The 17,868-nt window shown below is 42.5% G+C and overlaps 1 protein-coding gene across 1 annotated transcript in view; it reads right to left on the bottom strand.

Annotated features, from left to right (window-relative positions):
• ofcc1 (orofacial cleft 1 candidate 1) overlaps nucleotides 1–17,868 on the bottom strand; it is a 420,469-nt gene that overhangs the window by 16,063 nt on the left and 386,538 nt on the right. The window contains exon 19 of the mRNA XM_072248661.1: nucleotides 76–185. Coding sequence (XP_072104762.1) covers nucleotides 76–185 — 110 coding nt within the window. The remainder of the gene's footprint in view (nucleotides 1–75; nucleotides 186–17,868) is intronic.

Genomic DNA, 17,868 nt, shown 5'->3' with positions numbered 1-17,868 from the left:
GGCAGTTTCCATGAAATATATTGTGACATTTCACTGTTCCAAAATGCTGCATTATCACTGCATGATAATACTCACATTTTCTTCTGCCTCTCTTGGAGCTCAGGGGGTGTGGAAGGCTGCTTTCCAGTGTCTAGCCCGCTCACTCGCTTTTGCACAAAATGTGCGCTGTTCTCGGCACCGAATACCTGAGACAGTTACAGAAGGAAGAAGGAGAAAGATCATTTAACCTCTGAAAGGATGAGGCTGACTTTATCTCCTCTACCAGCTCCACACCACTGTAAACCCACCATAGTTGGCATAAACAGAAGGATGAGAGGAAGAGGGAGAAACGGAGAAGAAGCAGGTGGAACATGGAATTATAGAGTCAAGTAGCACTAAAGTAGGTCAATCAGCCCCCTGTCCCCATGCCACCCATTGTACATGTTACATCTGTATTAGGTCCCTTATCCAATGACTATAAGGAGCAGGTGTTTGCTAGTCACTATGAATGACTTTTTTTTGTTGTTCATATTGTTCCCAGCTCCCTACTGTCAAACAGTATAATACACCTGGTGAAGCCCGAACCTTGAAAGAGGCAAGGTTGTCATTGTGAAATTATTTGTCCATTACATTGGCAGAGGTATTCCTTGGATTTGAGCTTGATGCTAGAGCTTTGGGTCTCTGAATCAGCTCCCTCGTGCATCTTCACACCTTCTCACCCAATTAGCTGAAATTGTTGCTCAGTTACGGGATCTGAGCATATCTGTCAAAGTCTCCATTTATTTATTGTCCATTGCTAATTACTGCTGAGAAGGTGATGCTCAGCACTTTCCTGAACCTCTGTTGGCCCTCAGATGAATGTTGTCCTACAGCACTGTTGAGGAAGAAATTCCAAGATGTAGATCAAAATTCAAGGTAAATGTCATTATCAGAGAACATACATGTCACCAAGTACAACCTGAAATTCATTTTCCTGCAGCCATTTTCAGCAAATCTATAGAATAGTAACTATAACCAGATCAACCAGAGCTCAGGAGACAACAAATTGCAAATACAAATATAAATAGATAGCAATAAATAACAAGAATATGAAATAACAAGATAAAGAGTCCTTAAAGTGAGATAATTGGTTGTGGGAATATCTCAATGGATGGGCAAGTGAGCGTAGTTATCCCTTTTTGTTCAAGAGCCTGATGGTTGTGGGGTAGTAACTGTTCCAGCAATGAAAATGTATATTCTTTTGTTTAACCTCATAATCATAATCTATCTTGTTGTCTGTCTGCGGTGGACTTTTTCTGTACGTGTGACATTATATTCTGCATTCTGTTAGTGCTTTTCTCTTGTACCACTTCAACGTACTGATGTGATGAAATGATCTGGATGGATGTCATGCAAATCAAAGCTTTTCGTTGTACCATGGTACATGTGATAAAAATAAAACAATTATCAATTGTTAACGTTTCCAAGTCAGGATGGTGTCCAATTCAGAGTGGAATTTGCAAGTGGTGCTGTCCATATGCATCTGCCACTCTTGGCCCTGTCGGTGATAGAGTTCATGCGCTTGTCCGGTTATTTGGGAGAAGTCTGGGTGAGTAACTGCAGTGCATGTTTTTGTTAGTGCACGCTGCAGCCACTATGTACTGGTGATGAAGGGAATGAATGTTTACAATGGGGCCGTAGTCCTTCAAGAGGGCTGCTTCGTCCTGGGTGATGGCAAGCTTCCTGAGAACAGACAGAGCTGCACTCCTCCGTTGAGGCACGGTGGAGAGGCTGGGAAGTGTCAGGGAGCAGGTCACACGTTACAATACACACAGTCTCTGACCTACTGTTGTGGCTGCAGGTAAGGTTTAAATTGCACCTGTGCGCAAAGGTACTTGTACATATGACAGTAAACTCAAACTTGACTTTCTCTTACTGGTTTGGCCAGAGTACCTATGCAGCTGGTTCAGTGGGAAAACTGGCATTATGTTTAAACAAGACTCTGATGTTTGAGGTGGATCCAATATCCACGTTCCACACCCTTAGGTACTTGTAGCCTCCCCTTGATACTGACGGGAAGATGATGCATTTGTGGTCTGGAGAGATGATCTGAGAATGCCCCAATGGCAGAGGCATTATTAGATGTGCCACACAAATGCACCTTGTCAGCTATTTCCACAATGCTGAAGGCAACGTTAGGCAATATTTATGTTAAGTAAGTATGGATGAAGCCCATGATGAAGAAGGAAAATGCTAAAAATATCTTTTAGTTATCAGTTCTGATTACAATGTGTGGGGAATGGAACTGTCACGCAGTTCGATGCATAATACTTCTTTGAAGTTGGAACTTAAACTGGAATACTGCTGTGGCACATTAGAAACCTGTTTCTGCCACCCGTTCTGGAGCTGCCGCATGAACAATTCTCCTAGTGTCTTCTGCCGATGACCTTAAATCTGCTTCCCCTGGTTATGACTCCCCTGCTGCTGGAAACACGTTTTTTAGACTTGTTTTCTTTGAAAACTGCTTCAGTCTTTAACAAAACGCACTGCAAGTAGAGCCACTGCCTCACACTGCCAGAGACCCAGGTGCAGGCCTGACCTGTGTGCTGTGCATGTGCATTGTGCACATTTCCCCTGTTTTGCATGGACTCCCTATGACTGTAGGGGTTTCTTCCAGGTGCTCTGGTTTCATCCCACATCCCAAAGACATGGGGTCTGTTTGGTTAATTGGCTGTTGTAAATTGGCCCTGATGTGTAGTTAGAAACTTGGAAAACCTACAGCAGTGCCGAACACGTCCTTACCTTAGAACTTACTTTGGGTTACCCAAGCCCTCTATTTTGCTGAGCTCCATGTACCCATCCAAGACTCTCTTAAAAGACCCTATCGTATCAGCCTCCACCACCGTCGCTGGCAGCCCATTCCGCGCACTCACCACTCTCTGCATAAAAAACTTACCCCTGATATCTCTGCTGTACCTACTTCCAAGCACCTTAAAACTGTGCCCCCTTGTACTAGCCATTTCAGCCCTGGGAAAATCCCACTGACTATCCACACAATCATTGATTCTCATCATCTTATACACCTCTCTCAGGTCATCTCTCATCCTCCATCAGTCCAAGGCAAAAAGGCCGAGTTCACTCAACGTATTCTCATAAGGCATGCTCCCCAATCCAGGCAACATCCTTGTAAATCTCCTCTGCACCCTTTTGATAGTTTCCACATCCTTCCTGTAGTGAGGCGACCACAAATGAGAACAGTACTCCAAGTTGCTGGTGAACGCAGCAGGCCAGGCAGCATCTCTAGGAAGAGGTACAGTCAACGTTTCAGGCCGAGTCCTGACGAAGGGTCTCGGCCTGAAACGTCGACTGTACCTCTTCCTAGAGATGCTGCCTGGCCTGCTGCATTCACCAGCAACTTTGATGTGTGTTGCTTGAATTTCCAGCATCTGCAGAATTCCTGTTGTTCACACTTATCTGGGTTGAACTCTATCTGCCATTTCTCAGCCCAGTTTTGCATCCTATCAATGTCCCGCTGTAACCTCTGACAGCCCTCCACACTATCCATATCACCCCCAACATTTATGTCATCAGCAAATTTACTAACCCATCCCTCCACTTCCTCATCCAGGTCTTTTATAAAATCATGAAGAGCAGGGGTCCCAGAACAGATCCCTGAGGCGCACCACTGGTGACAGACCTCCATGCAGAATATGACCCATCTACAACCACACTTTGCCTTCTGTGGGCAAGCCAGTTCTGGATCCACAAAGCAATGTTCCCTTGGACCCCATGCCTCCTTACTTTCTCAATAAGCCTTGCATGGGATACCTTATCAAACGCCTTGCTGAAATCCATATACACTGCATCTACTGCTCTAACTTCATCATATCCCCAAAAAATTCAATCAGGCTCATAAGCCACGACTTGCCTTTCACAAAGCCATGCTGACTATTCCTAATCATATTATGCCTCTCCACATGTTCATAAATCCTGCCTCTCAGAATCTTCTCCATCAACATACCAACTACTGAAGGAAGACTCACTGGTCTATAATTTCGTGGGCTATCTCTAATCCCTTCCTTGAATAATGGAACAACATCCTCAACCCGCCAATCCTCCAGAACCTCTCCTGTCCCCTTTGATGATGCAAAGATCATTGCCAGAGGCTCAGCAATCTCCTCCCTCGCCTCCCACAGTAGCCTGGGATACATCTTGTCCGGTCCTGGTGACATATCCAACTTGATGCTTTCCAAATGCACCAGCACATCCTCTTTCTTAATATCTACATGCTCATGCTTTTCAGTCTACCGTAAGTCATCCCTACAATCGCCAAATCCTTTTCCGTAGTGAATACTAAAGCAAAGTACTCATTAAGTACCTCTGCTATCTCCTCCGGTTCCATACACACTTTTCCACTGTCACACTTGATTGGTCCTATTCTCTCCTGTCTTACCCTCTTGTTCTTCACATACTTGTAGAATGCCTTGGGGTTTCCCTAATCCTGTCCACCAAGGCCCTCTCATGGCCCCTTCTGGCTCTCCTAATTTCTTTCCTAAGTTCCTTCCTGCTAGCCTTATAATCTTCTAGATCTCTATCATTACCTGTTTCTTTGAACCTTTCGTAAGCTTTTCTTTACTTCTTGACTAGATTTACAACAGCCTTTGTGCACCACGGATCTTGTACCCTACCATCCTTTCCCTGTCTCATTGGAACGTACCTACGCAGAACCCCATGCAAATATCCCCTGAACATTTGCCACATTTCTTCCGTACGTTTCCCTGAGAACATCTGTTCCCAATTTATGCTTCCGAGTTCTTGTCTGATAGCCTCACATTTCCCGTTACTCCAATTAAACGCTTTCCTAACTTGTCTGTTAGGAAAGCTATGGTAAAGGAGATAGAATTGTGATCACTATCTCCAAAATGCTCTCCCACTGAGAGACCTGACACCTGACACCAGGTTCATTTCCCAATACCGGATCAAGTTGCGGTAGATGTGGAGGAAGTCAATGAGAATGTGGGGAGAACAAAAGTAGGATGACTATATATTAGATTGGTTGGTCATCCATGTGGACTCAGTGAGCTGAAGAGTCTGTTTTCCTGCAATAGCTCTAAACCTTCTTTTAACTTTTGCTTGCAATGGAGAACAAGTCCAACTCTTCCAACTCCTCATAGAAGCCATTTGTCCTTCGTAGGACACAGTAGTTCATCTACAGCAATTTAAAACCTGGAATAGACTTGTAGAAACATCAAACTGGCTGAAGGATTCAAAATAGATGGCATCTGTTAACATCTTACAGACCATGAGGTAAAGTCTGAAACTGCCACATTGCGGTTAAAACAGAAGCTTAAATACCACATATTTTTCTTACAATAATATATTATTTGTTGAAAATATTTGTCTATGGAAACTGCAATCAACAGATTTAGTTGTTTTAAGAGTCATGGAACTTACTGATTAATAATTATGGCTCAGTAAGCTATTAAATAAGATTTTCTGGGTATTTTAAAGAAAGGCAAGTTCATTGATACATTGTTTATTTTACTTTAACTGACTTCATTTCAGTGGCAAAGGTTGTACAGATTACGCAGGAATGTTAAATCACTAATACAGCGCCTCTGGGAGCTTTTTGTGAAACTAGGCATATGCAGAACTCCTGAATTTGCTGCAGGTTCACAGTCATGATGGTGGACCTGCCCTACATCACTAAGGTGCAACAACAGAATCCAGGTCTATGACATCTGAACAACATCCACAGCTTCTTCCACATAGCCATCAGGTTCATGAACCAACCTAAAAGCCATAATTCTCTCCCATACTATATTTCCTTCAATTTCTACTGATGTTGTGATGTTATTTATGTTTATTTTGTTATGCAAGTTTTGCATAATTTATGTTCATTTAAGTTTATTTCATTGATGTTTGTCCTGTTTGCAATGTACTATGCCGCTGATGCACAAGTCATTTATACCCTGGACAATAAACTTGAACTTGAAGCACTCATCTTCACTTTCTGATAAACAACACCACCCATGCATTTTGGTCACTTCCCTCTTCCTAACCTGGAATGAGTTTTCTGGAATTGGTTGGCTCCCATCATAAGTACAAGATCAATTTAGTATATGGTAAATTCTTTTATTTTAGCTGAAAAAAGGGTTTTAAATGTTGAATTATTTCAGGACACTGAAAACAAAATAGAGAAAAAAATATCTTAGAGTCATAGGACACTACAGCACAGAAACAGGCCTTTTGGCCCATCTGGATGTGCCAAACTGCCTCGTCCCATCGACCTGCACTCGGACCATTGCTCTCTATACCTCTCCCATCTATGTACTTATCCAAATTTCTCCAAAATTAAATCCGCGTTCTCCAGTTCCATTGGTAGCTCCATCCACACTCTCACCAGCCACTGAGTGAAGAAGTTCCCCCTCATGTTCCCTTTAAACATTTCACCTTTCACCGTTAAAACATGATCCCTAGTTCTAGTCTCACCTAGCCTCAGTAAAAAACCTTACTTGCATTTACCCTATCTATAACCTTCATTATTTTGTATACCTCTGTCAAATCTCCCATCATACACCTACGCTCCACTATCCAATCCAAACTTTCCCTATAACTCAGGTCCTCAAGTCCTGGCAGCACCCTTGTAAATTTTCAATCTTCTTAATATCTTTCCTGTAGGTAGATAACTAGATAGGGCATACAATACTCCAAATTATGCCTCATCAACATCTTATATACTTCAATATAACATCCCTACTCCTGTACTCAATACTTTGATTTTACTCAATACACAAAACTATGAAGCCAAAGGCTCTCTTCATGACCCTATCAACGTGTGACACCACTTTCAAGGAATTATGGATCAATATTCCCAGCTCTCTCTGTTCTACAGCACTCATCAGTGCCCTATCACTCACCACGTAAGTTCTACCCTGGTTTGTCCACCAAAAGTTTAACACCTCTCAGCTGTCTGCATTAAATTCCATCTGTCATTTTTTACCCATTCTTCCAGCTGGCCCAGGTCCCGCTACAAGCTTTGATAGCCTTCCTCACTGTCCTCTACACCCCCAATCTTGGTGTCACCCACAAATTTGCTGTTACAGTTTACTACATTATCATCCAGGTCATTAATGGAGATGACAAACAGTAACGGACCCTGCACTAATCACAATGGTAGACTATAAGTCACAGGCCTCCAGTCAGAGGGCCAATTATCTACTACTCTCTGGTTTCTCCCATGAAGCCAATGTCTAATCCAATTTACTACCTCATTCTGAATACCAAGTGAGTGAACCTTCTCGACCAACCTCCTATATGGGGTCTTGCCAAAGGCCTTGCTAAAGTCCATGTAGACAACATCCACTACTTTGCCTTCTTCAACTTTCCTGGTAACTTCTTCAAAAAAAGGTTGGTTATACATGACCTACCATGTACAGCTCCAGGTTGACTATCCCTAATCTCTCCCTGTCTATCCAAATACTTATATATCTGGTCCCTTTGAATACCTTCCAATAACTTACCCATGATTGATGTCGGGCTCACTGGCCAATAATTTCCCCACTAATTTTTAGAGCCTTTCTTCAACAAAGGAACAGCATTAGCTATCCACCAATTCTCCAGCACCTAACCTAACAGAAATATTATATATTAAAAAAGTGAGATAGTGTCCAAGGGTTCAATGTCCATTTAGGAATCGGATGGCAGAGGGGAAGAAGCTGTTCCTGAATCGCTGAATGTCTTCCTGCTTCTGTACCTCCTACCTGATGGTAACAGTGAGAAAAAGGCATCCCCTGGGTGCTAGAGGTCCTTAATAATGGACAGTGCCTTTCTGAGAAAACGCTCTTTAAAGATGCCCTGGGTACTTTGTAGGCTCGTACCCAAGATGGAACCGAATAAATTTACAACCCTCTGCACCTTCATTCGGTCCTGTCTAGTAGCCCCTTCATACCAGACAGTGATGCAGCCTGTTAGAATGCTCTCCATGGTACATCTATAGAAGTTTTTGAGTGTATTTGTTGAGATGCCAAATCTCTTTAAGCTCCTAATGAAGTACAGCTGCTGTCTTGCCTTCTTTATAATTACATCAATATGTTGGGACCAGGTTAGATCCTCCGAGATCTTGACACCCAGGAACTTGAAACTGCTCACTCTCTTCACTTCTGATCCCTCTATGAGGATTGGTATGTGTTCCTTCGTCTTACCCCTCCTGAAGTCCACAATCAGTTCTTTCGTCTTACTGATATTGAGTGCCAGGTTGTTGCTGCAGCACCATTCCACTAGTTCGCATATCTCACTCCTGTAAGCCCTCTTATCACCACCTGAGATTCTACCAACAATGGTTGTATCATCAGCAAGTTTATAGATGGTGTTTGAGCTATGCCTAGCCACACAGGTATGTGTATACGGAGAGTAGAGCAGTGGGCTAAGCACACACCCCTGAGGTGCACCAGTGTTGATCGTCAGTGAGGAGGTGTTATCACCAATCTGCACAGAATGTGGTCTTCCAGTTAGGAAGCTGAGGATCCAGGGATGTACAGAGGCCCAGGTTCTGCAACTTCTCAATCAGGATTGTAGGAATGATGGTACTAAATGTCGATGAACAGCATCCTGATGTAGGTGTTTGTGTTGTCCAGGGGGTCTAAAGCCGTGTGAAGAGCCATTGAGTTTGCATCTGCCATTGACTTATTGTGGTGATAGACAAATTGCAATGGGTCCAGGTCCTTGCTGAGGCAGGAGTTCAGTCGAGTCGTGACCAACCTCTCAAAAGCATTTCATCACTGTAGGTGTAAGTGCTTAATATATCTGTAGAAGCCCTTGGGATTTTCACTCATCTTGTCTGCTAGATCAATTTTTAGTCTTCCTGATTTCCTTCTTATGTGTTCCTTTTCATTTCTTATACTCATCAAGTACCTCATTTGTTCCTGCCTTCGTATACCTGCTATGTATCTCCTTCTTCTAAACCAGGGAAACTCTGTACTCATCACTTTTAAAGGCCTCCCACTTACTAAGCACACCTTTGCCTGAAAAAACCTGTCCCAGTCTACACTTACCAGATCCTTTCTGACACCATCAAAATTGGCCTTTCTCCAATTTAGAATCTCAACCTGTTGACCAGATCTACAGTAACCTTCTCCAGTAATTATACTGAAACTAATGGCACTATGATCACTAGAAATGTTCCCCTACACAAACTTCTGTCACCTGCCATGTCTCATTCCCTAATAGGAGATCTAGCATCTCTCTAGTTAGAACCTCTATGAATTGATTCAAGAAACTTTTCTGAATACATCTGAGAAACTCTATCCCATCTAGCCAGCCCTTTTACAGTATGGGAGTCCCAGTCAATATGAGGAAAGTTAAAATCATCTATCACAACCTTATATTTCTTGTAGCAGTCTGCCATCTCTCTACAAATGTGCTTTTCTAAATCCTGCAGACTATTAGAAGTCTATAATATAATCCTTTTAATCTGCTCATTCTTTTCTTATTCCTCAGTTCCATCCAAATAACCTCAGTAGATGAGCTCTCCAGTCGTCTATCTTATAGAAAGAAAAATTCTGCTGTCCTTTTGCTTATTGTTCTCTCTCCAAAGTCAGAGTATGCTAGGGAAAAGTCACACAAATTGCATGAATTCCAGACACTTGTGCAGCTGCAGAGGTAAATACCAGTAGTTCTACATGGAACCATCAGGAATTCTGCAGGGGATTTGGTCCTTAGGATAGATTCTTATGTTATATTGATGTTGGCACAGCTCTTCATATAAAATAGAAACATAATAGTTGGTTTCTCTAATAAAGCTTGTTTCCCAAAAGGAGGGCTATTATCAGATATTGATTGCTATATAAATTGTAAAACATTGCAAAAATCTTTTTGCATGAGCCAATATTATTAACTGCCTTGTTTGGCTATATTGATTTAACTGGCAAAAAGACACACACTGAACACAGATTTAACATTTAGTAATTCTATCTATGAAGTTCCACAAATTTACCATTAATAAAACATTGATTACTGAATGCCACTCTCAATAATCCTTTTTTTGCACAGAATAACATTTAGTTCTGTGAGGTGAGTAAGTGACCTAATGTTATATATTCCCAACACTGCCTGTAAGGCGTTTGTACGTTCGCCCTGTGACCGTGTGGGTTTCCTCCGGGTGCTCCAGTTTCCTCCCACAGTCCAAAGGCGTACCAGTCACTAGGTTAATTGTTCATTGTAAATTGTCCTGTGATTAGACTAGTGTTAAATCTGGAATTGCTGAGTGGCGTGGATTGAAGGGCTGGAAGGGCCTACTCCGTGCTTTTTCTCAATAAAATAAAAAGTTAAATATTTATCAGAATGCTTCTATTTTCTTACTTTCGCTAATGACACAGAAGTATTCATCACTTCTCAGCAATCTAGTTAAAGCTTGTCACAAGATTAGAAGGTTTGTTCTAGCATGCCAACATTGTGAAAGTTTGTCCCAGGTTACTCTTCTGAGCTTTTTAAAGTCATTGACTCTGCCGTTGTGCTAGTGAGAAAGGCTCCTCTGTCCCTTTCACTATAAATCCTTGCCCATTCTCTGGGCTTTCCACCCCCCTGCCCCTTTCTTTCTCCCTAGGCCTCCCATCCCATGATTCTCTCCCTTCTCCAGCCTCGTATCCCTTTTGCCAATCAACTTTCCAGCTCTTAGCTTTATCCCTCCCCCTTCTGTCTTCTCCCATCATTTCCGATCTCCCCCTCCCCCTTCCCCTTTCAAATCTCTTACTATCTCTTCTTTCAGTTAGTCCTTACGAAGGGACTCGGCCCGAAACATCGACTGTACCTCTTCCTATAGATGCTGCCTGGCCTGCTGTGTTCCACCAGCATTTTTGTGTGTGTGTGTTATTACATACCTATTTTGCCTGCTATGTTGCTTCCAAAATGCCTGATTTTTGAATTATTGTAAATGAAGAAATGCAGGAGTCAATTTGCACACCGCAAGCTCCCACCAAAAATATTGCCATAATAAACAGCCAATCTGCTTCAGGATATTGATAGAGACATTAGGATTAAGTAGGGCATGGACACAGCCTCGCTGTCCCTCTCTGGTACAATCATTGGGCTCTTTTTAGACAGTATGAAGGGGGAAAACACCAGAGATTCTGCAGATGCTAGAAATCCAGTGCAACACAAAGAAGGTGATAGGTGAAGCCAGCTGCGCGAGGGAGGGTGGGATAAGGTAGCAAATGAAAAGAGGAAAAGGGTCAGGGTTGGAGAAGAAGGAATATGAAAGGAGAGGACAGTGGACCATGGAAGAAAGGGAGGCAGGAGGGACACCAGGAGGAGGTAACAGGCAAGTGAGGAGAAGATGAGAGGTAAGAGGGGGGCAGAATGTGGAGTTGAAAAGAGAGGAGGGGGAGGGGGTACAGAAAGTGAAATTGAAGAAGAGAGGGGGGGAGAGGGCAGAATGTGGAATTGAAGAAGAGAGGAGGGGGAGGAGGATAAATCACCAGAAGCTGGAGAAAATTATGTTCACGCCATCAGCTTGAAGGTTACTCAGAGAGAAAATGAGGCATTGCTCCTCCAACCTGAGAGTAGCCTCATCGTGGCAGTAGAGCAAACCATGGACTGACATGTCAGAATAGAAATGGGGATTGGAATTAAAATGGTTGGCCACCGGGAAATTCTGCTTTTTGTGGATGGAGCGAAGGTATTCGACAAAGAACTTCCTCAGTCTATGTCGAGTCTCACCAACGTAGAGGAGGCTGTATCGGCAGCACAGGATACAGTAGACGACCCCAACAGATTCTCCGATGAAGCGTTGCCTCACTCACCTGGAAGGACCGTTTGGGGCCCTGAACGGAAGTGAATGGGCGGGTGCAGCACATTTCCTGCTTGCAGGGATAAGTACCGGGGGGAGATTAGTGGGGAGGGATAAACGGACAAGGGAATCATGGAGAGAGTAATCACTGTAGGAAGTGGAGAGTGTTGGGGAGGGGGAGGGAAAAGTGTGTTTGGTGGTCTGGCAAAAGTCGAGAGTGGGAAAAGGACCTTTATATATTGTCCCGTTGGAAAGTCTGACATGAAGGAAGTAGGAAAACAAAACACTGAAGACTTCTGTGGAATTCGTTGCCACAGGCAACTGTGGAGGCCAAGTCACAGGGTACATTTAAGGTTGATAGATTCTTGATTTGTCAGGCATGAAAGGATACGGGAAGAAGGCTGGAGATTGGGGCTGAGCGGGAAAATGGACAAGCCATGAAGAAATGATGCAGCAGGTTCGATGAGCCAAATGGCCTAATTCTACTCCCATAGATTATGGTTTTATGGTGTTAAGACCACACTTAAGAGTATTGTGTGTAGGTCTGTTCACCATGTTACAGGAAGGATTTGATTGAGCTAGACAAGGTTCAGAAATTCAAAAAGATGTTGTTGGGATAGGAAAGCCTGAGTTACAAGAAGAAACTGGATAGATAAGGACTGTTTTCCCAGGTGAGGTGGAGAGAGGACTTAAAGAGGTTGATAAAGTAATAAGAGATGCACATAATGGGGATTGCCACAGTCTTTTCCCCAGGGTATAAGAGGCTAAAGCTCAGGGGCATGTGTTTCAGATGATGGGGAATGATTTAAAAGGGATCCAAGGGGCAAGTTTTTCACAGAAGGTGGTAGGTACATGGACAAGTTTCCAGAAGAAGTGGTAGAGACAAGTACAATTCCAGCATTCAAAAGACATTTGAGCAAGCACATCAATAGTAAAATTTTGGAGAAATGTGGGCCATTTTTTTCTGGAAAATATGACCTGCTTGTCAAGACATCTTGCTCAGCATGGATCAACTGAGTCAAACAGCCCATTTCTATGCTGTATAACTTGACGATCCCTGCTTCTGTTTCCAATGTTTTAACATTATTTCAACTTTATACTAGTGTGCTAATTTGTAGATTTTGCAAACACGGGTTCATTGGATGGAAAAGCATGTTTTAAAGCTTTGAATGTACTTTATTACAATAAGAAAACTGATTATAGATACTATACTGTGCCTAGCAATTAATTAATAATTTGTAATCAATTCGCTTTTTAGTGCTCTATCTAAGACAAGTATACCATTAACATCAGACTAGAATATGCTGGAAAAATTCAGCAAGTGAGGTAGCATCTGTAGAGAGAGAAGAACAACGCTCTTCAGAACTGGGAAATGTTAAGAGAGTTCTTAAATTTTTAAATAACTTATAAAATTTTTAAAAAATTAACAGTTAATTTTTTTTATGTTGCAGATGAAGGGCAGGGAGAGGCAGAGAGAACTAAAGGAAAGGTCTGTGATAGGACAGAGACCAGAGGAAGCAGAATTCAGTCTTGCTGGCTGATAGAAGGTCGTAGGGGTTGCCTAATAACAAAAGCTACAGGGAACCCTGCACTAAGGACCAGCCTCAGTACCTGTACAAACGTCTACAAATTGGGATAGGTACCCACAGACGTCTGACATAGAAAAACAACAGTGGTAGTTATTGAGCTGGTGTAGCCAGAAGGATTGTGTCTCCCATGAGATACAATCAGAACCAAGTTTATCAGAACCGGCATGTGTCATGAAATTTGTTAACTTAGCGGCAGCTGAACAATGCAATACGTGATAAATATAGACATAAATGTATATAGATATGAATAACCATAGGGGCACGAGGGCATGTCCTGGGTGATGGGGGTCCTTACTAATGGACGCCGCCTTTCTGAGGCACTGCTCCTTGAAGATGCCTTGGATATTACAGAGGCCATTACACGAGATGAAGTTAATTACAACTATCTGTAGCTTCTTTTGGTCCTGTGCAGTAGCAACCCATGCCCACCCCCCCCAACTCAGTACGAGACAGTGATGCATCAAGTGCTCTCCACGATACATTTATAGAAGTTTTCGAATGTTTTAGGTGACAAACCAAATCTCTTTGAACTCCTAATGAAACATAGCTGTTGCCTTGCCTTCTTTATAGCTGCATCGATATGTTTGGTCCAGGTTAGATTCTCAGAGATCTTGACATCCAGGGATTTGAAATTGCTCACTCTCTCCACTTCTGAATCCTCTGTGAGGATTGGTTTGTGTTCCCTCGTCTTACCCTTCCTGAAGTCCACAATCAGCTCTTTCATCTTACTGACCTTGAGTGCAAAGTTGTTGCTGCGGCACCACTCCACTAGCTGGTATAATTCGCTCCGGTACACCCTCCCATCTCCCCACAACGGTTGGTAGTGGGTCCTGTTCTTGTTGGATCAATCAGAATAAAGACGTACAGGACTTACCCACATGGGCCAATGAATTTGGAATTCTCAGACTTACACAGAAAACCGAGTCTTGCTGAGACTCCCCATTGCTCTATTTATCTAATCACTGTAATTATAAAACACTGTTTTTGCCATAGAGCTACTTTCAATAGCATTATTTAAATTGCATTAAATCCCCTCTCTTGAGAACACTCAGTGGCCTCTTTATTTGGTATCTCCTGTGGAATCTTGTGTGGTCTCCTGCCGATGCCGTAGCTCATCCACTTCAAGATTCAAAGTGTGCATTTAGAATTGCTCTTTGGCACGCCACTGTTGCAACACGTGGTTATTTGAGTTACTGTTGCCTTCCTTCCAGCTTGACAGTCTGGCCATTCTCCTCTAACTGCTCTCATTAATGAGGTGAACTGGCGCTCACTGGATGTTTTCCGTTTTCCGCACTATTCTATGTGAACTCTAGATATTATTGTGTGTGAAAATCCCAGGAGATCAACAGCTTATGAGATACTCAAACTACTAATCATTCCACAGTCAAAGTCACTTAGATCACATTTCTTCCCCAGTTTGATGTTTGCTGTGATAAGCAACCAAACTTCTTGACCATGTCTAAATACTTCTGTGCATTGAGTTTCTGCCACACGATTAGCTGATTAGATTATGAGAACACTCAGTCCTCTTTTATTGTCATTTAGAAATGCATACATGCATTAAGAAATGATACAATGTTCCTCCAGAGTGATATCACAGAAAACAGGACAAACCAAAGACTAACACTGACAGAACCACATAATTATAACATGTAGTTACAGCAGTATAAACCAATACCATAATTTGATAAAGAGCAGACCATGAGCACAGTAAAAGAGAAGTCTCAAGTCCTGATCAACTCCCGAGTCCCCGATAGCAGGCGGCAAAAGGGAGAAACTCCCTGCCATAAACCTCCAAGGCACCAACAACTGCCGATGCCTTGGAAGCAGCCGACCACAGCCGACACCGAGTCCGTCCATCCGAAAACTTCAAGCCTCCAACAAGCCCCTCCAATACAGCCTCTCAAGCGCCATCCTCTGCTGAGCGCATTCGACATAGCCCCGGCCGCCAAAACAAGCAAAGCCGAGGATTCAGGGCCTTCTGCTCCGGAGATTCCAGTTACCACACAGTAGCAGCGGCAGCGAAGCGGGCATTTCAGAAGTTTCTCCAGACGTTCCTCCGTCCTCTCACATCTGTCTCCATCAAATCAGAATTGTGCACGGTCCCCTACTTAGAATACAGATATCATTCACCAGAGAGGCCGCGCACGCTGCGTCGCGCCGCCATCTTCTCCTCCTCCTCTAGATATTTGCATTAACAAACAGGTGTACAAATGTATCTGATAAAGTGGACACTGAGTGTATGTCCGTAGCTAACTTTTAAGCCAATACCTTCCTTCAAATGAAAAATGACATGCTGTCCTATTATACTGAGTGTTGCAAATAGTGCACTTTTTGAAATGTGAATAAATTTTGAGCAGAGACTCAAAAGGGAAAACTATTTTCCGAAATCTCGGTGCAATTTTGGCTACCATTATCAGCTGTGTCACCTTAGGGAATCTAAACAGGAGCATTGCCCAGTATTTCTAACTCTGATATACATGCAAGCTTCCTATTCTTGCGGGACATTGCAAACTTGATTTAAAAAAAGCGATCCATTTGATTCTTCTGATTAACTTCCATTCAAAGGCTCTGACGTGCTGATTTAATAAATCAAATAAATTAAACAATATTGATGAAATGGTGGAGTTCACCTTACACCCCTCCCCACAAAATGGGCAGCAACCAGTATGTAATTTAGTAATTCAACGTGATCAATTGTATTTAATAAAACATGCTCACAAGTTCTCCAAAGTACAGTGTGATATAGATTTTCTGCACAGCATAATTTTCTAATGACCTTACAGTTAATGAAATATATATTGAGGTTTTCTTTCCATGTCACTGATGTGCATAATTAAAGGGTAAATAATATAGCCACAAATAATTTATACATTTTCTGCCAATCACTGTAGCTTCCAGCAATTTTGTATCTTATTTAAAAAGGTTATTTGTATTCAAATATTAATATGTTCAATACTCTGAAACAGGGTTGGGCTCAAGGATTTAAAACTGCATGTATATGACTGGGATACATCAGCCGGTGTTTTGTGGGAAAACAGGAAAACCTAGAACTGTTATTTCGTCCCATGTCATATTGAAATAGGGCCAAACTTCTTGATATCCAAAGTATTTTCCAGCCACTGATGGACAGCTTTAAAGCATACTCACTCTCCTAATGCACACAACAATGAATATAAACTGTGCACAGCAACCTCCCTGAAACAACAGTGTGAAAACCATCAGATGAGCAACTTTGAGTGAGGAATAACTCTCTGTACCGTGCGTAAATGGAATGAGCTGTCTGAGGTGATGGTAGAGGCAGGTACCATATTTTAAAGTAATTTGGACTGGTTCATGAATTGAAAAGGATTAGTGGGATATAAGACAGTAAGACAAGAGCGGAATTAGGCCATTCAGCCTATTAACTCTGCTCCATCATTCGATCATGGCTGATTTATTTTCCTCTCAAAAGTATTCTCTTGCCTTCCCCCATAACTTTTAATGCCCTTACTAATTAAGAAACTATCAACCTCCACTATAAATATACCCGTATGGATTCCTGTCTCTCAGCATGTTCCCTGGGCATATGAATCATAGGTAGTTTTGACAGCACTGACACGACCCCACATACTATAGCTATCTTTAAGTTGTGTTTTTTTTTCCGTATTCCATCTATCCATCTGTCCTTTGGGCCATCAGCTTTCTGCTGGCCTTGGTCTTAAGGGGTCTGTGGAACATGTTCTCCAGGCATGGTGGCGCTTCCAGTGCAAGAACGTTTTCTTGTTCATGGCTAGCCAGTCATTCTCATCAAACCAATACAGGTAGATTCTCAGAGAGAAGCAAAGAGTTTTCTTGCGGCTGCTAATTATAGTTGACGCCAGAGCCATTCAGAAGAGTTGACACTCTGCAGCTCCAATAGGTTAGGAATCCTGAGGTCATTTGTGAGGCACTGCTGAGAAAAGGTTTCTTTACAGTGTTTACATAGATTTCCTTCTGATAGCAGTTGTGTTGGGGCAAGCTGATGGAGGCACAGGGTTTCAAAGGGAAAAGTTCCTATTCCTCACTAATAATGCTCGACCTATTGAGTTCCCCATTAGATTGTTCATTGATGGAGATGCAGGGTTGTTAGTCAATGGTCACTCCAAAAGATATTGCAACTTGATAAAATATGGGTGATGTGGATTAGATATGTCCCCATTACATGATGTGTTTAGCTCTCTTGTGGAACCTGGTGATGGTAACCTACAACTGGACCCTTGACTTTCCCACTGGCAACCTCAGTCAATGAGGATTGGTTACAACATCTCCTCGTTGACCATCAACGCAGGTGCACTTCAAGACTGCATGTTTAGCACGCTGCTGTACCCTCTATACACACATTTACGTGGCTAAGCATGGATCCAATGCCATATACAAACTCAGTGACAACATCACTCTTGCTGCATGAATCAGAGGTAGCAATGAGTCAGGGTAAAGGAACGAGATAGGATACTAGGTTGAGTGGTACTGCAATGAGAACAATCTCTTGCTGAGTGTCAGTAAAAGTAAAGAGCT

The sequence above is a fragment of the Mobula birostris genome, chromosome 1 (genome assembly GCF_030028105.1).
Source record: "Mobula birostris isolate sMobBir1 chromosome 1, sMobBir1.hap1, whole genome shotgun sequence".
Classification (NCBI taxonomy): domain Eukaryota; kingdom Metazoa; phylum Chordata; class Chondrichthyes; order Myliobatiformes; family Myliobatidae; genus Mobula; species Mobula birostris.
The sequence above is the reverse complement of the archived record's forward strand: the minus strand, read 5'-3'. Positions and strand labels throughout refer to the sequence as shown.